Below are 25,768 nucleotides of genomic sequence, written 5' to 3'. Positions count from 1 at the left end.
ATTTATGCAGTTATCAGTTACTTCTTTAAAAAAAGATCCTCCATAATGATTTTCTTTATATTTAACCTGCTTTACGACATACTTCATGCTAAATGCTTTATACTGCTATGGTAGACTCATTGTTTGCAATTAACATCATCGTGATAGTAAACAAAAACCTGCAGGATAAGCAAAACCATTCATAGTATGACAATGGCAAGCATGCGCTCCTTGTACACTTTACTCTCAGCCTCCTAACTTAAAAAAATATCTATATATATATTTCAAAAACCTTTTGCCTTTATCATAACAGAGATAGTGAAGAGTATGATTGGAAACGAGTGGGAGAGTGAGAAGGGATATGACCCAGGCTGGAGTCAAACCTGGGTTCCCATGAGCATGCAAGCCCATTTATGGACAAGTGCCTTAGTGCACTGAAACACAGCACCACCTTATCTTTTCTTTCAACCTCTGATATGTGATTTTAATGTTCAGAGATATAATGGTAAATCCTGTGCCTTTGATTTGCCCTCAGCTGAACAATAAATAACAGCCCTAATTATTATGTATTACAGGATTCGTCAACAGAAGGCAGAGGCCAATCTGTCTTAAAAGTGATGCGAGTGTGTTATCCTCAGCTATCATGTGTAGTCTGTTCTTTGTGTCAGTGAGATGCTTTTGCATACCTCAAATCAAACCGGCACATTTGATGTAAATAATGGTAGTGGACACAAATCCCATACACTGTCACTTGCATTTTAATTGCTCACAAAATTTTGGTTGTTAAGACCTTCCTCAGACATTTTTGGAACATTTTGGACCTTGACAGTAACAGGTACAGGTAGAGAGCCAAACTATACAGTATATCAAAGTGAAAGTGCCATTGGGAAAGGTTTATTGACACCCTGAACCCGCACACCACAGCACACACAACAAAACCGAATGTATGCCCCACACGTGCAAAGAGGTATCCCAAAAAGAAGCCCAAGGGAGCAGTGCAAGGGGACAGTATCTCAGCTATGGAAGTAGATGTGGGGAAGTCCTCCAGTTGAACTGGCATCCCTATGACTACAAGCCTGTCTCCCTCAACCACTTGCCAACGACTTTAGTTTCTTGCGAGGTCAGCAAAACATACCGTTACCCTCAGCCTCAGCAAATAAATAAATAAATAATAAATGAAAAAATATCACCCTCTACACTCATCTACAGAATTTCAATGAAAAGAGGTCCGGGTTTACCTCACATATCATGAAAATGATTAATTAGTGGTCCACACTCTTGAGGTGTAGTAGAGAGTCAGCTTGCAAGTGCCCAGCAGGACATCTCTACTTGAAAGGGCCAAATGATGTATTCAACTGAGGGGCTGAAGCCAAGCCACTCTAGCTAGTAGCTACAGCACCATACTTCCCCATCAGCAGTTTTCCCATGAACAAGAATAAAAAACCTGCCTTCTAATTAAAATGCGTAGTGTCACGTCTTTGATCATCTTTTTTTAAACGGATGACTCCTAGCTGACATTAATGCGAGCATTAATAATTTATTAACCGTCTTTAGTATGATTAAAACGATGCATTAGTTTGACATCTTCAAATTGTGTCACGTGCTGAATAAAAGGTTGCCGAAAACAAAGGGGGGTTTAATATGTTAATGCACCCCTCCGAATTAGTATCCTTAGTGTTTAGTGGGATGGTGGGTGGTTAATTACCATGAGAAGAACTACTGTTTGTGTATTGTCAAAGAACTAAGACTCTTCCACAAAAGCTATTGTAACCCTCAGAGGATAACCACAAATTCCCTACAGAGACTCCCAAGGCTCAAAACTGTGTGGCTATTGTTTTCAATGCATACTGGGGCCACAGTTGATTGAAGGCGGAGGATTGAAGGTATCTAGCTTCACGCGTCCATTGACTATGGTCATGTTGCTTGCTTGCTCTCTCTCTCTCTCTCTCTCTCTCTCTCTCTCTCGCACTCTCGCACTCACGCACTCACGCACGCACGCTCCCTCACACGTGCACACACACACACACACATACACACACACACACACACACACACACACACACACACACACACACACACACACACACACACACACACAGTTCCACCCTATATACTGTATAAGATGTGAAATCTGTCTGGTCACTTACACTATACAGTATCTACACACATTAATGAACCAGTGTGGTGCCCTAACTATCTGGCAGAGCTATTGCACTGATGTCATAGCTACAGTTGCATTACACCATGGCTGCTGGGTGCAGGCCAGATCCACCTACAATCAGTTTGGAGGGAATTTGAATAAAGCAGTATATTGGCGAATTCAAACGGCATCATTTTAATTAAGGAAACATTTGATTAAATCAGGCTATTATTCAATTACACTGATGTTGGTTGTTGGTTTGTTGTCTCTGTGGTTACCTCCACAAACTTAAGATTTGAACAGCAGGCTATTATGTTGCGCAGTCACAAGGGGGCAGTGACCGTTCATGGGGTCTTATGACAGAAAGCTAAAATGTTTAATTTTCAAAAGATAATTTCACTGACACCAATTGCTAATATTACCAAGCAATAGTAATGAAATGTATTTTAGGCTTATGCATTTTCAAGCATCAATGAGTGAGTTGTACAGAAGGATAAAACTCAAACATTTCCCAATTTACCATGTTTAGTCATTTTGACACGTGACGGCAAGGGCGACCAATCGAAAGCCTCAGCAGAAAGGCACGCAATTTTAAACAGTAATCTGAGCGCAGCCAGCCCAGGCGTTTGTATAATCTGCTGCCTACGGACACATTTGCTGCGAGACAGAAAGACGACAGAACTATGCCTACGTTGGACAGTGACAACTAATTAACCTTTTAGCAGCTACATATTTTCGGCATGGATTCCGACGCGAATAATCACGTTATTACACCTGGTCCTTACAGAGCCACGAAACTGGTAAGAATTGCCACAGGCTTGAACTCCAACGAACATGCATACAGTAAAACGAGCTAGCGTTATGGAACCAGTACGCAAGGTTCTCTAGAATTTTGACCCAGCTAAATTAGCTACAAAGTTATCAAGTGACACGGTAAACATGTATCAACTTATGAATACATAGAACGCTTCCTCAAGTGACACTTTGTAGCATCTTATGCGCATTTGTTCATTGTCCTAACAAGGACCTGTAGCTCGGCTGGCTCAGCCTCGATATTTAATGCAACAAACATGCCACCAACATTAAATTGAACATTAAAGTATGGAAATGTTGTATTTTCCCAGTGGAATGAAGTGACCAAGCTCTTTCGTGCGGGAATGCCCTTGAAGAAACATCGGCAACACTTCAGAGTGTACGGAAACTGTTTTACTGCAGCGGCTGCCGCAGACTGGCTCCACGAGCTGCTTAGAAATAATAAGAATTTTGGACCCGAGGTCACTAGACAACAAACTGTGCAGCTGCTGAAGAAGTTTCTCAAAAACCACGTCGTTGAGGATGTAAAAGGCAGATGGGGAACTGAGGAGTTTGAGGACAATGCTCAACTGTACAGGTATTGGCCAAGCAAATAACACCCTTGCATTTCACACATACTTGGTGACTGGTTGCTTGACTTGGATAAACATTACCCTCAACGTTTGTCACATACCTAGAAAAGTGGTGCTGGTGTTGTCATCAATGGTCTGACTTTTCCTGATGTTTCTTGTTTTCAGGTTCCCTTCAACGTCCCCATTAAAGCCTATTCCAAATGGCCCAGTCATTCTTAGAAAGAAATCTGGTACACCAAAAGATAAAGAGGGATTCTTTAAATTCAGAAATTCAAAGAAATTTGACAAAGAAACTCTGGTAAGAAAAGTTTTCATATCTAAGTATGCATGTTCCATCGTATGGATGTGTCAACTCTGCTGTGCTGTTTTGTTTTTGTTCCTGGTGAATTTGTGCCCTCACATTATTCTCCACCTATTAAAGGAAAACTTCGATCCAGAGAGTCAAGAGTTATCAGCAAAATCTGCCCCTCGAGAAACTGTACATCGCAGAGAGGTGACCGAAGAAGACACTCAGGAAGTTTGGAGAAACATCACTTTAACTCAGTATGTTGCATGTTTTGAAACCCACAGAACTGTTGATAATCAGTATTTTTAATGAGAAAAAAACCATTGTATCTTTCATGGTGCGCTGAAGGTATTTCATCTCTCAGTTTACAGAAAATATTGGGACTGAGCACCCTGGAGGGGGTGTTGGATCTGAGCCAGGTCAATGTTGAGCATATTGTTTACAACATGACCCATGTCAACAAGCATGGCGTTGTTAACCTGGAGGATAAGACAGGTGGGTGTGAGGCATGCTCAACAGTGCTTTGACTTCTTTTCATCTCGCAGCGGCACAAAAACGACAAAAACAAAATCATGTCTTTCTCTAACTTTAACCTTTGTTGCCCTCACTTGCAGATGACCTCCCACACTGGGTTCTGTCAGCCATGAAGTGTTTGGCAAACTGTGAGTAGATCTTGGGGGGAAAAAATGTGTATGCCATAGTACTTGGTCTGGTCATATTTTTGTTATATTGTGGACACAATACATTAGTGATGTTTAACAAGAGCATTTCAAGAGTTACGTCTTTTCTTTTTGCATCACATCCAAAACTGCGGACGTAATGAAGGCTGTGCCCATGTTAAATTTACGCTCCCTGTCTTTTTTTGTCTGAAAAGGGCCCAAATACGATTCCAGCCAGCCATCATATCCTGGTTTCGAGAAGGACGTTTTTAAAACAATCTCCGACTACTTCTGCAGTTTACCCGAACCTCTCCTCACATTTCAGTATTATGACTTGTTTGTCAATGTCTTGGGTATGTATTTATGTTCTTCACAATATTGTATGTTGGGAAATTTAATAAGAATTCATTTTTCCATTTTACGTTCTCAAACCAATTCTTTAACCAAGGGTGTTCTGTCAGATGATGCGTATATGCCCCTAAAACATAATATTATTACTAGTTTGGTTTTCAGTTGAAATCCAGACATTTTTGTACTGGTGTTTGGAGTTCCTACTCACCTGCTGATGAAACTGTTTTTACTGGTGTGTAACCTAAGTGTTTTGCTAACTTTTCTGTGTGGAATGCTATTGTTTTCCTGTTGCTAATCCGTGTTGTGTCCTACATGTGTCTCCCCTATCCTTCTTGCCTGCTTGTCTGTCCCTGTGTGTATGTTTGCATATACGTGTGTATGTCTATGTGTCTGTGTGTTTGTGCATTTACGTCTGTTGTGTGCGGTCCCCAACTTGTGCTAGTTCTGTGCGGCTACGCTTCTGGTCCCAAAGCGCACAGAGGCAAACGCAAAAACCCAGAGGCGCCCCGTTACCCGCTGCCCCCCAAAACGCCCCACCTCAACGACCCCGCCAAATTCTTCAAGTCCACCGAGTGCCTGCTGCTCAGCCTGGTGCGCAAGGACTGCCGTGGGGAGGACGAAGGGGACGAGTGCGAGGACGACTCGCCCATGCGGGAGGTGTTCAGCTCCAGGGTGGAGCTCAGGGCCAAGACCCTCAGGGGGGGCTGTGCTGGGAAGGTCCAGGCCGCTCGGAGGGCCAGCACTGGGGAGGTGATCGGCGGGAGTTGCATTGACCTCCCCGGCTCCACCACCACCACCACCACGATGGCGGCTCCAGCTGCATCCAGACGCAGGCCTCAGAGTTTCTGTCTGGACCAGACGGTGGCGGAGATGAACAGCATGGCAGGGCAGAGGCACTCACAACGCACTCTCTTCAGGTCTGAGGACAACCTCCTCCAAACCTCCAGTAGGAATGACACTGCTTCTAGATTTACAGGCCTCGGTCACAAGGAGAGCACTTACACGCCCCCGGACGCAGGGGTACAACTTCTCAGGGTAGGGCACAGGGTGTGTGCCTCCATGGGCAGCCTCTCGCACCACAGCAGCTCCGGCAGCGAGAGCGGCAGCCCCCCTACTGACACGGACTCCTCTTCAGAGTACAGCTTCCACACTGCTCGCACCTCTCGCTCCAGCACTAGCACCCACTCCTCCTCCTCCTCCTCCTCCTCCTCCTCCTCTGCCTCTGTCAGCGGAAGGCCGTTTGCCAGGCCAGCGCGGCCGAGAAGCATGGGCAATCTGGTGGACATCTCCGAGCACGGCGAGGAGCTGTCGGCCAGCTACCTCAGCATCAACGCCCCAGTGGCGGAGATCACCGTCAGGCCAGACTTCAGCTCCACCGTGGACCTCAGAGGGCCGGGGCTGTCACGCACCACCACCGCCATCGTGGGTGGCAGCAGCCTGGATGTGCGGAGGGACCAGGGTATGATGATGAGCCGACGATGCCAGAGCTCTGTGGACCTGTTCAGGCCTGGGGTGTCTGCTGCCACTGGGGCTGGTCGTGCTTATGGTGGTTTCAGGGCCACTAGAACAGCCGGCGCTGTCTCTGCTACTACTGCTACTGCTGCTGCTGTGTCTGCCACTAGCAATGTGTCCTCTGTGTCCACTCACACACGCCGCACGACTCCTGACCAAAGTAAGAACACGTGTCGTCTGTGTGTGTTAATGCTTGAGTCAGTGGCTGTGGGAATGAGCGTTTCTGTGTGTAATATGTGTGTGTGCAGTGGTGTAGTCTACGTAGAATGCAGGTATACGGAGTATACCCACTTCTAAATTTTAGGGGCTTCAGTATACCCACTTAAAATTGATTGATCCATTATTTAGAATAGCATAAATATATACAGTATACCCACTTCAAAAAATGCTTGAATATACAGTATACCCACTTCAAAAAAGTAGACTACACCGCTGTGTGTGTGTTGTGTGTTGCTGTGTGCTTGAGCACAATCTTAACAACCCGCTCAGCTGTGACTGCCCCATCTCACTTACTAAAACGCTGTCACTGCTAACTTGCATGTCTTGTTTAATCCAACTAATCACAGTAACAATCATAACAGCATTTTTTGTTATTTTTTAGATTCCTTTACTTAATTTAGTTTGCTGATAAATAAATGCCCTATCAGTTCTTGATCAAAGATTCAGTCCCATCCTGGATCGCATCAACTCATTCCAACATTTAGATATCTCAGTGTATCTAAATATTGTTTGCTTCATCATCCATAGCAATCATTGTAGACTATAGCCTGTATTCAATGCGCTGTCAGGCGGCATGAAGCATCCGGATAGTGGCTGGTGAGGCTACTGGGATGAGAGCCAGTGGGAATTCGGTTGATGTTTCCGGTGAATATGCTGGAAAAGGCCCCCTGGGACCGTGATGTGAGAGCGGGGCCCCACTATTGAGATGCTTCATGGCTTACATACACATTGATCCATGTAGTTGACCTTTCAAAACAAATCTGTGTGTACGTGTGGGATTTTTTTTGTCTGTGCTGTAGCAACAATGATGGAGTGTGCATGTGGGAAATGTTCTACGTTGTAAAAGCAGTGTGTGTGTGTGTGTGTGTGTGTGTGTGTTCGCTCGCTGGCAGGGGTGGAAATCTGCACTAGCCACCTGCCAAAAAACAGTGGAATGTGAAACATTCTGATAGATTTCAGATAACTTTGTAAATAAAATGACCATTGTGTAGTGGTTTGTGACTATTTCCCTTTTCCAAAGCTAATTTCCACCCCTGTTGTGTACTCAGATTTAGTCATATTTCTGCTTATTTGCAGTAGTGTAAGTGTGGGCATCATCAATGTTAGATTTCTGTGTGTAGCTTTTTCTCTCTGAATGGGATATGGATTGCTTTTTATGCCAGCATTTGGGCTGTGCTTGCATGCGCTCAGCCATAAGCCAGTCTGTTTTTTGATATTAAGTGTGTATTTTAATGAGTACCGGTTAGCAGGGCTTGAAAACGAAATTATTTTTCAAACGTTCCGTTCCGAACGGTTCAGGCAAGTTTCAGTTTAACGTTTTCGTTCCTGCAATCGTTCCCCCACAAAAATATCGTTCCTGAACCGGTTCGGAACGAAAAATAACGTTCGTTCTTAACGTTCCTGCAGTGTTTAACGGCCATATTAAGTCTATTTTCGTGGACTTCACCTTAGAATAGACGTATTCATTATTTCCCCTTGATTTACACAGCTATTCTCAAAAATAATAACACACCCAAAAACACTCAGATGGGCTATCCATCCTGGCAGATTTAACCGGATGCCTATAATTCTTATCAAAAGTAGCCTATGCCAGCCCAGTAGCGGTGGGTGGATGTTGATTAGGGAGGCACAATACAGAATAGCCAGAGAGAGTTTAAAAAAATAGCCAAAGAGAGTTCCTAAAAAAATCTCTGGAATAGCGCAGGTAAACGTCAGCATAATAAGAGGTGTCGATAGGCATGGATTTCAGTTCTTGCCTAGCTCTATTTAATAGGCCATGATGAGGTTTGCAGCAAGTGAAACGTGTAAGTAAAAGGGACACAGTTTGCTCCACAAAAAAATCCCAAACTGTTTTGAGATGTGCACGATGCAAGGGGTCACTAGTTCTAGAGAAGGGACAGGTTGCATAGTCTGAAACCTCGGATATGCTCTCAGATATCGGCTACCAACCATTCCAGTGCAAGTCCATCACCACAAAACCGGAGACCTTTTGTTGCCTAACAGACAAGCGTCACAAAATAGTAAGAGTTTCCACGTAGTCCATCCCATCAGCCCAGCCCTCTGCACGACAGAAGAGAATAATAACTTAAACAACAACAAATGCGCTGTCTTTCTCTATCCCTGCTTGTTGTCACACGCGACCTACTGTTATTCCTGATGACAGCCAGGAAACCATCGAAACATTGAGCGGGCCAGCTAACGTCAGCTAGCGTCTGTCCATCTGCCACGAATGACTTTATCCCGCATTGACTACAACAACAGATAAATAAGACGTCCTTGATTACAGCACAAAAAACACCAGCTCTCACCTCTCTTCTCTACAACCGACAGTGGGATACGCTGCGCACAACAAAAGCACTTCAGTAACTTTACCACAACATAATTTGCCATAACCGCATTGAACATCGAGGCACTCGGCGGTGCCATTACAAGTAAGCTTAGTAAGCTAAACATGACTTACCCACCAGTTGCCTCTCGAGAGCACTCTGCGAATTAGGTTCATCAAATCGCCTATCCAATTCCTTTGCAAATCATAGACTGTATGGTCCAAATACTCTGTCCCTGTAGGAATCCCAACACCGATCTCAAGACATGTTCTCTTTTGCTCTCCATGGTGTCAATATAAAACTCTGTACTGTCCGTGAATGAGACTGAAGAACAGCGCGGGTAAAGTGTCATTTCTCTTACAAAAACTTATTTGATATTGGTGGTCAAAAACTTTAGGGCGGGTTTATTAGAGTCAACTTCCAATCACTACGAGAAAGCCAGGAGAACAGAGACAGTTTGGTTCTAGTTTCCTATCAAAATCTCTGAGGAGAAGCACATCCTAAATTTACCCAGGAAGTTTCTCCATACAATGCACAGTCGCACTCTGATTGGCCAATGCTCCTCAATATTTTATCAATCGGCGGCAAGAGCTCAGGTGAAGCAAAATGCTGTTGCTGTATGCATGTTTCCCCTCATACACGTCAGTAGCCGAACTAAAAGACTGCTCGTCGCCATGGTTACTCCTCAAACAAAATCGTGCACTTGTATGAAATATAGAGAACGAAAAAAAAAACCGTTATTAACCGGTTTGTGGATTTCAGAATAACGTTTTTGTTCCGGAACACTTGAAGACCATTTCGTTTTCGTTTCCGTTTCCGTTCCTTGTAAAATTCCATAAAATTTCGTTCGTTTTCGGTTTTCGTTTTCGTTCCTTGAACCGGTTCGGAGCCCTGCCGGTTAGTACCTCTCACCAAATTATGTTTTGGTGCTAAGGTGTGTGTGTGTATGTGTGCGTGTGTTTGGCATGTGAATGAATGGATCAATTTCTATGTTTGTGTACATGGGTGTTTGTTTGTGTATGTTGGGTGTGTGCGTATGTGGTTCTCTATTTGGTGTGTGTGTGTGTGTCCTGTAGCTCTCCTGCAGCCGCAGCTGGAGCGGGTGGCCATCGAGGCTCTGCAGCTCTGCACTCTGCTGCTGCCGCCCGCCAGTCGCCGCAAGCTGCAGCTCCTCATGCGCATGGTGTCACGCATGAGCATGAACGTCGACATGCCCCGCCTTCACCACGCCATCGGCACTCGCACATTGGTGAGACATGAGTATAAACACACACACACACACGTATGTACGAGCCAATACATCATGGCCCACATGCACCATGCCATCGGCACATGCACACTGGTGAGAGACACACACACGTATGAGCCAAAACATCAACATGCCCCACCTGCTTCACACCATCGGCACGCACGCATATGAGCCAAACATCAACATGCCCCGCCTCTATCACTTGCACACGTACTTTGGTGAGACACCACAATACACACACACACACACACACACACACACACACACACACACACACACACACACACACACACACACACACACTAACCTCTCTCTCAGCCCCTCGACAGTGCATCTTACCAATAAATTATGATGCTACTGCCCAATATGCCCATCACGCCCATAGAATGCCCGTAGAAGTAGTCTTCTAATTTTTGAAGTAGGCCTAGTAATTTTGTATTTTTAAGTGAAAAGCTGAAAAGTTATTTCAGGGTGCTTTGTAAATGCCGTGGATTTTTTGACACACAAGGTGCTCGGATTGAGCTCACTATGTCTTACCTGGCACAAGACCTTGGTGGGCACTGTACAACAGGGCAAGCCTTTACTGGTCAAAATGGCAAATGGAAAACTCGTGACATAAACTGCTATGCAGGCATCTGGTGTTGTGCATGTCTAAAGCAAGACTCTCCTGTCTGGAAGATGAGTCAGAGCTTTTTCCAGAAAAGTTGAATTTAACCTTTATGAGAACGTTTGAATCTTAAGTTCACAGGAAAATTGAAAGTATTTGAACAGATCCGGCTTCCCCACTTTGTCTTTTGCTGCTGAATCACCTGAAATGGCCTGCCGCACCCACTATACATACACCCACAACATGCACACGCACATGCTCATATACAAACACACACCTCTCTCTCTCTCTCTCTCTCTCTCTCTCTCTCTCCACATTCCTGCCAGTGACTTGGCCCTGGTGCCAGTTCAGAATATCCGTCTAATCCTTCCCTGTGTGTACTCATCATCATCCTCATCTCCTCCTCCTCTCCTCCTCCAGATGGTGCACACCTTCTCGCAGTGTGTGCTGAGCTGCCAGGAGGCTGAGGACCTGGACGAGCTGCTGGCCAGCCGCCTGCTCTCCTTCCTCATCGATCACCACCAGGAGATCCTACAGGTGCCCACCTACCTGCACAACGCTGCCCAGGACCACATCGCCTACCTCAAGAAAGTACAGGTGAGATGCAGGCTATATACTGTATGCAGTCTTCTCAGGACGGGCAGAGCACATTCAAATAGACTGGTAGACTATTATATACAGTGCATACATGGTTTTCCTGATTAAATGTCGCCCAGGACCACATCGCTTACCTCAAGAAAGTACAGGTGAGATCAAATGCAGGGTATAAGTACGTATATGCAGTCTTCTCAGGACGGGGAGAGCACATTCAAATAGATACGTCGATTATTGTATATACTGTAAATGGTTTTCTTGAAAAAATGCCGCCCAGGACCACAATGCCTACCTCAAGACAGTACAGGTCAGCTCTGGTAGAGTATATGCGGTCATTTCAGGATGGGGAGAACACATTCAAATAGACTGGTAGATTATTACTGTATATACAGTTCAAAGGTAAGAGCAGGTTCACACGCTGAAAGAGACACCAAGGTCAAGCACAAGGACGTTTTTTTTTCTGAACAGAGTAGGGCAGGGTTCTGCCTTCATCAGTGGTGTCTGTGCTAAGAGCAAAAATAAAAAAACTGCATGGTTTTTCAATGTGAGAACCTGCTCTCACCTTTTTTGAGCTGTTTTGTTTTAGGATTCTAGTTTTATTCTAGGATGCTGTGCCACAAGGTGGTCTATGAAAACCTGTATATAGTGAAAACCCAGAGATAGGCCCAACACCGGAATCCTAGTCTCGTGCTCTGCTCCTTAGGCTCTGGACTGTAGAAAGCATTTCATTTTGCATCCTAATTTACCAAGTTCCCGTATTATGATGGGATCTCAGTCGTAGATCTCCCTAGTCCCAGGATAATTGTGTGATTGCACTCAATTAATATAAACTGCTCTTATTATGAATATTCCAACAATATCGGTTAAGTCTGAGTCCAGCTGTCAAGGGTTTTATATCCATTTACTTGTAGAACTGATTTGCACGCGGCCGACTAATTTCTTTGTGCATGTCCATCCCATATGAGAGACGTCTAGAATAAATCAGAGGTTAAAGTTGCTGGAAGGTACCATACTTATGAGATCCTAAGCCCCATACACTTTACCCCTATTCGACTGCAATAGGAGGCGAGAGGTGTATGTCGAGAGCTACCCCCCAAAAGATCTGATCACCCCGCTTAAGTTCCAGTTTACGATAACATATTTTTATTCTAAGTAGACACCATTGACACTCGGGCTGACCCGAAGTATAGCGTCCCACTCCACATGGAGAAATGTCCTTGGAGCTGCTACGTTTCGACAGTACAATAACCTTATGAAGGAATAAACGGGGTCTATAGCAAAAGATAGATCAATGACAGTTGTATTACAAGACAAATCTAATTCTACGACAAAGTACAATGTTGAAAAAGTCAATGCTACCTAATTAAGAGGAAATGGTTACATGGACACTAGGTCCACGGGAGCCCTTTAGCGGGGTTTAAACTCAAAGATTTGATCATTACACCAAAGTTTAATACCTAGGTATCTCGTGGGACGACCCCAGCCAGGGACCAATGACGTGCCGGCATTTACCTGGGCTGGGCTTAGCACAATGGTGCGGGGTTGGGTTGTAACCAACACCGTATCCAAATCCTATGATTCTAAATCTTTAATAAATTCACTAATAACAGTTTCAAAACCAAGACCTGTTCACCACCCGAAGTATTTCCATCAGATTGATACCAAACACATGCATAGAATTTCAAACACATCATAGTAAGCATTTAAACCACGCATATTAGATCTGGCGGGAATTTCAGTCTCTGCGTGGGCACGGGAGGTGCGCGCATGCAGGGACAAATGGCCGCTGGCCGAGATGCGCTGGGAACGCACACCGGGGGGTGCGCGCTTTTCACGCCGGGAGGTGCGCAATGCATACAGGTGACCGGAGGTTTTTGGGCGGTCCCCCCGAAGGGGGCCCTCTGTCACACAGTGCTTTTGAGATCCAGATGTCAGATATGCAATGTTTATCTTTGAAGTCAACAGAAAACTCAGAGCAGTAAAACAAAGGCGAAAGGTTGTAAACAAAGGCGTTGAAATAAGGAAAAGAAACGCAAACAAATGTTAATACCGTGCCCGTGAGCCACCGGCGCTGTGAATTCAGTGCCCCTTTGTCAGGGCCCATATGGGGGAATCTTACAGTGGCCCCTCGGAACACGAAGGTAAAAGTCCAGTGTCTTTCGTGGCCGGTAGGAATGCCCCCACCGGCTGTCACTGACGAAGAACGGGCGTGAGGTATTTGCTGGCCGTCAGTGCTGCTTCAGACTCCCTTTTCTAGGAGCGGATGAGGTGTTTGAAGTAGCAGCACTGGACCAGCGTGAAGAGGAGGATGAGGGCGCTGGCGAGTACACAACCCCTGAAGATCCAATCCCACCATGTACGCTGCCTCTGCGGCATGGTTGGTGGAACTGGTGAGGAGCTCTGCAGTCTTCTCGGCCAGGTTTGTTTGTACCTGGGCCTGGTTGAGTACACTGTACCCGCTGGATGAGCTGCTGTAGGTAGGGTCACTGTGTCTGCCAGCGCCTGGGTCCCCTCCTTGTAGAAGGGGTCGGTGTTCTCCCTTCAGGGAGAGAGGTCAAAGTCCAGTGGAGTTGAGTGACCTCATGGAGAGGTCATCTGTCACCGCTAGACAGAAGCTGTGGTTGGCGGGGCATGTCAGCCCGCCATAGGAGAAAGAGTTCATCTTACTGATGCCACACACTCCTGTGTGTTGGACACCTGGACGGAGCTGAAGTATCCATGGAGTGACCTAAAGGTTATTAACTTGGAATCAGGAGTATTACAAGTACAGAGGACATATTTGGTCATGGCAACAATTCGAGTGGTGAACAATGTCTCAGTCGTACCAATAGTCATATACCCTGTAAGGTGGTCCCACGTTAATACCTGAATACATTAGAGTGGTCAATAGCTTAGAATACTGTACATTTTTCATTCTGTCAGATTCAAACCACCTATGTAAATCCAAGATCACTATAAGATCTTGCAGCGCACGCTTAGGCACTCTGTGCCGCGCACATCTAAAACTTGCTGGGGGGCAGCAGTAAACAAATCTTGTGTAAATGTCTATGTCTATAGGCTGCGTCACGCTCGAGCTTGTAGGTTTGGTTGAATAATGCTAGACTAGTGGTCAGTAGCGCCTGCGCCTCTGACCGCACAGCCTTAATGATTCGTTTATTGGAGTTAGTGAGGTGCTGGAATCCAGCGGCCGCATGGCTTGCCAGCCAACTTGTGTACTGCGACTGTCCGTTCATTCTGTACGAGTTCACTGCCGAATTGACTGTAACCAAAGAGGCCAGATATTTGTGAGAGTAAATCTCTTTTGCTGCGCATAGAATTTACTTGAGCCGCTAGTCCGAATCCATTTGAATCGGGTCTTCGATGCGTGACTGCAGCCATGTGTATGTGTGTCACAATGTGTAGTGTAGGCAGTCAGTAGGCTATGTATGAAATGTGTGCCATAACTAAATTGACATTGTGCAACAAGGTTTTGTTCATGCTACCCTTAATCAGTTGTGTGTGGGTGTGGATGAAGTGTGGGACATTGTGCTGGTCATGTATAACACAGATAGTCAATTAAAACGTTTCTTGGTTCACATGTGCAATCAGAGGTGTGGTGTACAAATTGTTACTATGGAGTCAATTGACACCACAGTACACTTCTTTCGTCGGTTCTCATCTGTGAGGGGAAAAGACAGGTTAAGTAATGTCGTTGTAGACTATATGTGTGAGGTTATGTACAAGGTCCTACGTGCGGTAGCACTTTTCTGGATCCTTCTCATCATGTTTTATGTGATAGAGTATGTGCATAACACAAATGTTAGCAAGTGGGCAGTTTTAAACTGATACCACATGATGCTATTTTGTAATTCTTTAGTGGGCTATGTAGTGCAGCCTACGGTGGGTTTAAAGGGAGGATGGGTGGAGCCTTCATTACAACGTTTGTGTGTGGCAATTTTGACCCGGAGCTACTCCGGAGGGCCAGGCTATATCTTGTTTAGTATGTAATGAAATGAGATCAGTGTGTACTGGCCCCTTGAAGGATTTCCAAACCCATCTCCAACATCCGTAGTTGTGGGGGAGCTGCACCCCTTGGTCAGGCCTAATGTGTGTCGGCCCGACAGTCTTCTTTTTGTCCGGCGTCCATGGAATGGCCGCAGCTTCTGTAACAGAAACATAATATGATTATTCATCAGATGAGCACCTAAACCTTTTGCATTGCACTTAAGTGAAAACATCGCAGTTTCCCCTGGTCACGGCCAGACAACTGTTGCTCACAGCTCTATGGACCGTGCCAGTGTGGGACAAGGTATTTTCTCTCACAAACACGCGCATCATTGTTCATATCTCCCGCAACAAATTAATTTTCAGCAGTAGGATTAAGTGTGTGTCACTTCTCACATTAGATTGCTGTTGCCTTAGCGTAGCCTGTGCATAGGCCTACAGGCTGAGGTGGCCACCGTCAGTGGTCTCAAGTCATTTGGAGAGATATGCGGGTCAGTGGAGAGTCTTATGACTCGCCCTGTCATTACTTCAAATGGGCGGAAGCCCGTGGCATTAGTGTTTGTGCTGCGTGATGTGTTTCGAGAACCTTTGGCGAATGTAACACAAAAATGTTTTTCCATGACTTATTCTGTGAAATGTCCCATGATCCGATAGGCCTACCCCATGTGCTGGAACAATTTGTTTAACCAATACTTGCACTACGTGCGATATTGTTTCGTGTTGGAATGGCTTCGACCCATTTCAATAATTAATTGACTATCACAAGGCAGTTCCGGATCAGGAACTGCGTATTAAATTTGGCGCGGCTGGAGTTGCTTTGGTTCCTAGCGGCGGACCAGGCAATCGCCGCCCCAGCTCATGACGTCAGAGGCCCTTGTAGGCCACCAGAAACGGCGTTAAATGAGTTGGATCGTAGCTGCAGAGGAAATGTTCCTCTCCACCAGATTTAGTTGCAGATAAATAATACTAATAGCAAAGCCTTTGCGGTTTCACACATAAACAACTCTAGCCTCAAAACAGCTGTCCGGTGCACACAACCAACGAGCAAGCACAACATTTGTCTACTGCTCTAGTAAGTCTATGCAGAGAAAGACAGCCTTTGTAGGCGAGCCTAAATGGTTCCAACCTGCAAACAGCCTGTCTATGGCTTTATAAGCACACACAACAGCTAAAACATATTATTTAACCTTCAACCTTCTGTACGGTGCAAGTCATCTACAAAAGTTTCTGGCATTGCTTCAAATTAGGGGGTCGAGAGACGGCAGAGACTATGCTCAATGTGGGAGGCTCAGTGTATGTGACTTCCATGTGTTTTACGCGACGAGTGCAAACTTGCTATTAAAGTATCCAAAAGTTGAACTATCAAGTGCATGAGAGGGAATCCGAATTTAAACCCATTCGTCGCTTACGACGTGGGTTCTCTCATCTCTCATGCCTGTTTACCTTGCCAGCTGATCTTGCCAGGGCAAGTGGCGCGTGCGCGTTCTCGCGAGGGACTCGTTGCCATGGAAATCTACTATACATCCGGGTTATCACAACAGCTGAGCTGACTACGGCTGCAGCATGCGTTTGTTATCTCGAATTCGTTCAGGACTTTACTACCACTACTGCATAACCATTCCATGTTGTATGCGCTGCATAGCACAAAACTGTGTATGGACTCTGGTGGGATTTCGGGAGACCATCCTGGTGTAGCGTTTGCGCTTACAACGTTAGCATGGTCACCGGAAAACTCGCCTCCAAAACACTGCTATGGCTAGCTCTACAATGGAATGCTTATGGAGTTGGTAGCGTTTAACTCTGTGGGCCGTGTGTTAGGACTCAGTTTACGAGCCCATGGACCATTGAATTTACTTTGAGAGGGTGCGTAAGGCTTTCACTGACCTCTCCGGTTAGTGCCAAATACGATTTGTAAAAATAAAGCGGTGGAAACACCACCCTTTGTTCACATTGAGCCACGTTACTGCCGTCACTTTAACAATCCCAAGACCATGGGGTAACTCTTGGAAGTGATGCCTCCTAGCTCAGGCGGCAAAATACATCTTTCAAATAATCCATGGCCGAAGCCATGAATTGTACATCAACTCTGTCGTATCCCTGATGTTTCCCCACTACTTTATTCAACCCTTATCAGCGTTCTACGGTGCTGATCTGCACGAGTATGTCGACTCGAAAACAACAAAAGGATGTCATATATGTGTAGTGTGCTAGATTTGTCCCTTATCTTGTGTTGTGGAAAAATGAAAAGTTTTTCTTACCAAATCCAGGCGTAGATAAGAAGCAGTCCAAACCTCATGCTTTATCTGACTCCATATTTTTACGAATCCAGGGATCACGTCGGGGTCACCACTGAAAACCCAGAGATAGGCCCAACACCGGAATCCTAGTCTCGTGCTCTGCTCCTTAGGCTCTGGACTGTAGAAAGCATTTCATTTTGCATCCTAATTTACCAAGTTTCCGTATTATGATGGGATCTCAGTCGTAGATCTCCCTAGTCCCAGGATAATTGTGTGATTGCACTCAATTAATATAAACTGCTCTTATTATGAATATTCCAACAATATCGGTTAAGTCTGAGTCCAGCTGTCAAGGGTTTTATATCCATTTACTTGTAGAACTGATTTGCACGCGGCCGACTAATTTCTTTGTGCATGTCCATCCCATATGAGAGACGTCTAGAATAAATCAGAGGTTAAAGTTGCTGGAAGGTACCATACTTATGAGATCCTAAGCCCCATACACTTTACCCCTATTCGACTGCAATAGGAGGCGAGAGGTGTATGTCGAGAGCTACCCCCCAAAAGATCTGATCACCCCGCTTAAGTTCCAGTTTACGATAACATATTTTTATTCTAAGTAGACACCATTGACACTCGGGCTGACCCGAAGTATAGCGTCCCACTCCACATGGAGAAATGTCCTTGGAGCTGCTACGTTTCGACAGTACAATAACCTTATGAAGGAATAAACGGGGTCTATAGCAAAGATAGATTAATGAAAGTTTTATTACAAGACAAATCTAATTATACGACAAAGTACAATGTTGAAAAAGTCAATGCTACCTAATTAAGAGGAAATGGTTACATGGACACTAGGTCCACGGGAGCCCTTTAGCGGGGTTTAAACTCAAAGATTTGATCATTACACCAAAGTTTAATACCTAGGTATCTCGTGGGACGACCCCAGCCAGGGACCAATGACGTGCCGGCATTTACCTGGGCTGGGCTTAGCACAATGATGCGGGGTTGGGTTGTAACCAACACCGTATCCAAATCCTATGATTCTAAATCTTTAATAAATTCACTAATAACAGTTTCAAAACCAAGACCTGTTCACCACCCGAAGTATTTCCATCAGATTGATACCAAACACATGCATAGAATTTCAAACACATCATAGTAAGCATTTAAACCACGCATATTAGATCTGGCGGGAATTTCAGTCTCTGCGTGGGCACGGGAGGTGCGCGCATGCAGGGACAAATGGCCGCTGGCCGAGATGCGCTGGGAACGCACACCGGGGGGTGCGCGCTTTTCACGCCGGGAGGTGCGCAATGCATACAGGTGACCGGAGGTTTTGGGGCGGTTCCCCCGAAGGGGGCCCTCTGTCACACAGTGCTTTTGAGATCCAGATGTCAGATATGCAATGTTTATCTTTGAAGTCAACAGAAAACTCAGAGCAGTAAAACAAAGGCGAAAGGTTGTAAACAAAGGCGTTGAAATAAGGAAAAGAAACGCAAACAAATGTTAATACCGTGCCCGTGAGCCACCGGCGCTGTGAATTCAGTGCCCCTTTGTCAGGGCCCATATGGGGGAATCTTACATATGGTTTCTATTTTAATGCCTTACATTTCCTGAAGAGATGCTGTGAAAAACATGAATTTCACAGATTCTGATGCATATAAGAAGAAATGTTAGAAGTGAAGTTTTCCTTAAACTTTTTTGAAGTTCATCATGGGATCAAGGAAAAAAACATTAAAAATGTAGGAAATATGACTTATGACTATGAATATGTCTTTTCTCTGTTCTGTCCATAGATCCATGAGCTACACAGGACTGTCATAAAAGATACATGTTTGCCATATATAATACACACAGGGTTGTCATGAAAGATAAAAGCTTAATTTGATAACCTAACATGCCTCTAGGCCAGGGGTCCCCAAACTTTTTTTCTCTGGGGGCCACATTATCTTTCCTGACTGTAATTAGGGGCCGGGATCAATCATGTGGGCTGCATACTAGGCCACTGCCTGTTATAGCCATAATTTCGAGTACAAAATAGTTCATCATTACATTCCTTTTAATTTCTAATAACCATGTAAAAAGCAAGGAAAGGTTAGAAAAATATGGTGATTGACAGTTTATGAGTGATGCAATAGAAATGGTAGGCTTGTTTATATTACAGTGAGATGAGAAACTATCAAGACAAGAAGCTTCTGGTGATTCACACTAGGTTAGTGAAAATGTAACTGTAGGAAGGCCTGTTAATAAGCAAAATAATATTATTTTTAAAACATTATTTTTTTCTGTGAGGATTGCTTCTTTGGGCCAGTTCAAATGGAGAGGTGGAGGGCCGGTCAAAGGGGCCTGGCGGGCCGTATCCGGCCCCCGGGCCTTAGTTTGGGGACCCCTGCTCTAGGCTCTAGGCAACTGACTAGTGTGCTTATTGGTAAAACCGGCTCATTGTCATTTTGTTGTCTAACCTTGTCCTCACCTTCATTTTCACCAAACCGGGTTGTCAGCCACTCAAAAAAAGTTGGTTCATGTAAGTTATTCAAATTCTTGTCTTTTCCCCCTCTCTTCCTCTCTACCATCAGATCATGTGCCCAGGCATCGGGCCGTCTCTGCCCAGCTACTCCTTCTGCAGGCAGATCAGCACACAGGAGTTTGAGGAGCAGAGGCTGTCCGTGTCCCAGGCAGCCGTCGCAGAGCTGCTGGAGAGCATCATCAAAGACAAAGCCATGTCCACCAAGGAGAAGAAGAAGAAACTCAAACTGGTAAGTATCCCAGGTGTAAAGAGTGAAAGTGGGCCCTGCCGTGGCCAAATGGTGGGGCACTCGTTTGCTATGCAGCCGACTCGTGTTAGACTCCCGGCCCGGGTCCTTTGCAGACCCTTACTCATCTCTCTCTGCCCACTCACATCCTGTCACTACCTTCACTGCCCTGTCAAATAAAGGCAATAAAAAGCCCAAAAAAGAGTGAAAGTGAAAGCATGTTTTCTCTTACTGTCGTACAGCCCAAGCTGGTAGAAACATAGTATTGGCTCTCTTTTACTGTCAGCTCTAACAGCTAGTAGCAGTTTGTGTGTGACTGCAATAGAGAAGACGGTATGTGTAGATAACCTTGTACTCCTTCTCTCGTATTCCTTTTGTCATACTGCTCAAACTGGTAGATAACCTTGCTTCCCTCTTATTCTCTTGCTGTCAGTTCAGATTGTTAGATAACCTTGCTTCTCTTACGCTTGCTGTCAGACAACTCAAACTGGCAGATAGTCTTGCTTCTCTCCACTCAAACCGGTAGACAACCTTGCCTCTTTCTTATCGTTTGTTATTTTGTAAGGCAGCTCAAAATGGTAGATAACCTTGCTGCTTTCTTACCCTCTTACTGTCATACAGCCCTGTCAGATAACTTTGCTTCTCTTTACAACTTCAACGGGAAAATAACTTTGCCTCTGTCTTGCCCTTTGTCATGCAACTCAATTGTACTCTGTCAGATAGCTCAGGATTTCCATGTGTCTTAAAAGTACAGAGACATGAGCTGTTTTTAGCCTGTGGAGTGGTGCATTACAGTAAGCAGCATTGCACTGAATAGGCTGCAATGCCAAACAAACAAACTTGAATCACCCCCATTCCTTTTCCTCCATACAATTGGTTCAACCTTTTGAATCAGTATTTTACTGTGGTTCAGGTCACAAATAGTAACCTCCCTGGTGTTTGCTTGCGCTATACAAGCGGTATTCATTGTTAACAGTAGTAGCAACAATAGACCTGCTAGCCAAAGACTGAAAATCCTGTTCTCCTACCTTGGTAACTGAAAGGATTTGAGCCACTCAAAAGTTATTGATTTAGGGGTTGCTAGGTATTTCTTTCACTGGCTTTTTTATTGCCAAAAGGTTTATCAAAATATAAAAATGCAGTCTTGTTTATAGTAATTCAGATTAAGGAATTTTCTGAAAGCATTAAATGTGGGCTGCCTATGGCTGAAAAAAAGCTCTTGTGCTTGTGATCTTACAGGATGCATAATCATTTTAGGTAATTGATCTCATTCAATGAGGGTTAGATACGGCGTCCTCATCATCAGGGCAAGAGTCAGTGTGATTCCTTTGTCTCATCTCTCTAAAATGAATTTTCAATTTTCTAACTGATGTGATGTAAAATACGATATGACCTTGAAATACTCATCATTTTGTACTGTTTTGGGAGAGAGAGACGGAGAAAGGTCGGCAAAGGACCCGGGCACTCTCGAACTCGGGTCAGACGAGTGCCCTACGGTAGGGCCACGGTAGGGCCAATCATTTTGAATTCTAACCATTTGACCTATTTTAGATGGAGGAAATTCATCACTGCTTAGAATTCTTTAAAATTATTTTTTTGGCTACATTTTAGACTAATCGTATTTACAGTATATCACGAAAGTGAATACACCCCTCACAGTTTTGCAGATTTTTGAGTATATCTTTTCATAGGAAAGCATTGCAGAAATTTCACTTGGACACAATGATTAGTGACCTTTTAACAACATATTTAACCGCTTAAATTTCTTGTTCACTCAGAAAAAAACAAAATACAGCCATGAATGTTTGAACATGTACTCACAAAAGTGAGTACACCCCAGATGAAAATCCGGTAAAGAAGGGGCTGTGTTTGCTCAAATCGTCTCGAAATGAAGCTAAATGAAAAGGGATGAAAAGGGAGGTCATCGGTGTGCGTTTCAACCTTTCTTTGCATTGAACTTTTCCATTTTGAGTCTGCATCTGGCTTAAATGGATTGGTGTGAGATTTGAATGCAATCCTATGGAGAATATCAGGATCTGCTTCAGTAGTCACAGTGCATGTTGACATGCATGTTTCTTTTAGATGTATTTCAGATTACCAATGTTGACCGCATTCGTGCATCCCCAAACCATGTCAGTCCCACTACCATGCTTGGCTTTTGATAGGATACACTTTTTCTGTAAAACTCACTTGTTTACCACCACACATGCTTGACACCATCTAAAGTATATTTGTTTATCTTGGTCTCTTCAGATCACACGACATGGTTCCAGTGATCCATATCTTTGGTCTGTTCATCTCTCTTGAGACCAAGATAAACAAATTTGCTTTAGATGGTGTCAAGCATGTGTGGTGGTAAACAAGTGAGTTTTACAAAAAAGGTGTATCCTCTCGATAGCCAAGCATGGTAGTGGGAATGACATGGTTTGGGGATGCATAAATGCTGTCAACATTGGCAATCTGAAATACACCTAAAAGAAACATGCATATCATCATGCAGTGATACTACTGAAGCAGATCATGATATTCTCCATAGGATTGCATTCAATTCTCACACCAATCTATTTAAGCCAGATGCAGACTCAAAATGTAAAAGTTCAATGCAAAGAAAGGTTGAAACGCACACTGATGACCTCCCTTTTCATTTAGTTTCAATTCGAGACAATTCGAGCCAACACAGCCCCTTCTCTACCGGATTTTAATCTGGGGTGTACTCACTTTTGTGAGTACATGTTCAAACATTAATAGCTGTATTTTGTTTTTTTCTGAGTGAACAAGAAATTTAAGCGGTTAAATATGTTGTTAAAAGGTCACTAATCATTGTGTCAAAGTGAAATTTCTGTAATGCTTTCCTATGAAAAGATATACTCAAAAATCTGCAGAACTGTGAGGGGTGTATTCACTTTCGTGATATACTGTATAGCTGACTGTTGGCATTGTGTGTTGCTCATGTTGCTACTTTGATCAGTTTCAGAAGGAGTATCCAGACATCTACTCTCGCAGGTTCCCCACAACAGAGAGTGAAGCTCAGCTGTTTGCAGACAAACCAAAGATCAAACCCCCCATGCTCATCGGCATCAAGAAAAGCAAGACTTTCAGTATTCGCAACTGATGTTCTAGCTGTCTTTTTGTTTTAAAGCTTTACGGGACAGTTTTCCCATACAGGCAGGGATTAAGCCAAATTCTAGACTAAAAAGCCTTTTTTGTCAATGCAGATTTCCCCCTATGTTCTTCCTTTTTAGTGTTAGACTAACCTTCATCAGGCGTATGGGAAACTGCTCGTGTGCGTTTTAATGTTTGAGTTGAAGACTCTTGAAGCTTGTAGTTGAAGTTCTGCGTGTGAGTGTGTGTTTTAGTGAAGTTGTAATACTTTTTGTTGTTTCCTTGTGTTTTTAACTTTGTTTCTCAATGTTTATTTATTTTTGGTAAATTTTTAGTTGTTTATGGAAAAATGTGGTCCTGGCTTGATTGACTGTATTAACTATGCAGGATAATAACTCAGTATCCAGCCTTTGTTTCTTTCTCAGTGTGTGTCAGAGCCTGGCTTGCCTGTGCATCTCTCTCTCTCTCTCTCTCTCTCTCTCTCTCTCTCTCTCTCTCTCTCTCTCTCTCTCTCTCTCTCTCTCGTGTGCTCTCTCTCTTGTGCACTCTCTCTCTCTCTCTCTCTCTCTCTCTCTCTCTCTCTCTCTCTCTCTCTCTCTCTCTCTCTCTCTCTCTCTCTCTCTCTCGCGCTCGCTCGTGCTCTCTCTCTGCTCTCCCCCTTTCTCCTCTCAGTGTCAGACTCTTCTGCCAACCATGATACCATGTGAATGAACACTTTTATTCATTTCACCAATAATATTGGATTGCATGGAAAAGATGGTATTAAAACATTTTTTTTATTTCTGCTGTTTTATAGTAAGTCTTGTTTCTTCACATTGGAAGCTATGACTTCCAGTCTGTTTTTGTTTTCTATTTTCAGATGTGTTCTGTTACCTTGTATCTCTTCTCTGTCTGCACACAGTACACAAGAGTGATGTTGTTCATGTATGATTTATATATTTTATTATCTAGTCTGTCTAGATTATCTGATAGAGGTGCACCGAAATGAAAATTTGGGGCCGAAACCGAAACCGAATATTACAATTCAGTCAAAAGTTAGGTTTTTGACCATTTTTAAATATTGGTTAAATCTACGGTTTACAATAAATGTTTTGACATGTTTTTGAAAGAAAATAAATGTGTATTTGAAGTCTTCAAATGTTAGAGTAGAACTGATATTAGTTTAATTAATGCCCATTTTCAATTCATTTTCTATTCGGTCTCCGATTCGGCCACTCAATTGACTTTCGGCCGAAAACCGAAAGTGTCTTTTTTTGCGTTTTCGGACGAATTTTCGGTGTACCTCTATTATCTGATGATTGTCTAGATGAATGGGACTGAAGGGAAAGTATTGCACTATTTTGTATGTATAATCTTTTACTGTAATATTGTGTGTATGTGGCTGAGATTATAATATATCTCCCTTCTTTATTGGGATTAGATTTAACCAAAAGAAAAAAAATCTGTGAAATAGACTGGTATGATTTTGGGATATGGTTTTCACAGAGTTGTTTTAGACCACTATAAAGACCGGTATGGGCTGACATTTAGATGTTTTGGGAACAGTTGTTTGGTTTACATTAACTCCAAATCCCTAATTCCTTTAAAATGCACTGCTGTGGCATCCACTTTTCCTCCTCGCTTCTCTGATATGGCTTTTAACTGCAAACCTCTGTAAGCCTAGCTACATGGCATGCCTAACTGCTACTGTTGTTTTCCTCTGTCTCATGTATTTAAACTGAATGAGTATTACTATGCAATAAAATATAAACAAAATGCACTTCTGATTAGTTTCAATAATTCAATTACATTTTCAGCTGTCTTCTTGTTTTCTAAATGTAAATTAAACAATACAAAAGTTTTTAAGTTGTTAAGGAGAAATGAGTTGACTACCAATTGCTTTGTGCTAGCTGCTTTTCATTGAAGAGAGCATCTCGTAGGCCTGTCGGGTGATTTTAGTCAAAGCACAAAGCAGTGGCGGATGATGAATTGCATGTTTTCCCACCCTCCCTGGCACATTCTTTTATCTTAGAAACAGAAAAGAAGTTTATCATTTATCAAATGTGGTGACACATTCAGTAGCTACATCTGCAATGCCTAGATGTGGGTTGGGAAGATGTCGTATATGATTATTCATGCCAAAAGATTCTATATACTGTATGCCTCTGGAGACAATGCACCCTTGTGAAAATTGCTTACAGTACCCGGTTGCATTGTCCAACCAAAGAAAACAACTTCTTAGTTTTCTTATTCAGTTCTTTTTGTTGCCATAAGAAGCTTCTGTGCTGTTCCTCTTTGTTGTTAATCGTGTCTCAGGTTCCTAAATGTGGTTCTCATTTGGGACCGGGTTGCAGGCGGAGGGAAGAGGGAGGAGGAAGGGAGCAGTGGGGGAGGCAGGCAGT

At 43.8% G+C, this 25,768-nt stretch overlaps 1 protein-coding gene across 2 annotated transcripts; it reads left to right on the top strand.

Annotated features, from left to right (window-relative positions):
* The first annotated feature begins 2,733 nt into the window (after positions 1–2,733).
* Positions 2,734–23,891, top strand: depdc1a (DEP domain containing 1a). 2 transcript variants are annotated; one of them, XM_063201709.1, is made up of 12 exons: positions 2,734–2,919; positions 3,244–3,509; positions 3,670–3,802; positions 3,926–4,047; positions 4,155–4,285; positions 4,405–4,452; positions 4,665–4,802; positions 5,273–6,472; positions 9,935–10,107; positions 11,135–11,311; positions 20,109–20,288; positions 23,254–23,891. In XM_063201709.1, exons 1-12 carry the CDS (start codon positions 2,860–2,862, stop codon positions 23,395–23,397), a joined length of 2,772 nt encoding a protein of 923 aa, XP_063057779.1. In that variant the 5' UTR covers positions 2,734–2,859; the 3' UTR covers positions 23,398–23,891. The 2 variants fall into 2 exon arrangements, with proteins under 2 accessions (XP_063057779.1, XP_063057778.1); XM_063201708.1 differs by having other exon boundaries at positions 5,243–6,472.
* The last annotated feature ends 1,877 nt before the right edge of the window (positions 23,892–25,768 follow it).

The sequence above is a fragment of the Engraulis encrasicolus genome, chromosome 6 (genome assembly GCF_034702125.1).
Source record: "Engraulis encrasicolus isolate BLACKSEA-1 chromosome 6, IST_EnEncr_1.0, whole genome shotgun sequence".
In the NCBI taxonomy this organism is placed as follows: domain Eukaryota; kingdom Metazoa; phylum Chordata; class Actinopteri; order Clupeiformes; family Engraulidae; genus Engraulis; species Engraulis encrasicolus.
This window is presented reverse-complemented; position numbering and strand designations above follow the sequence as displayed.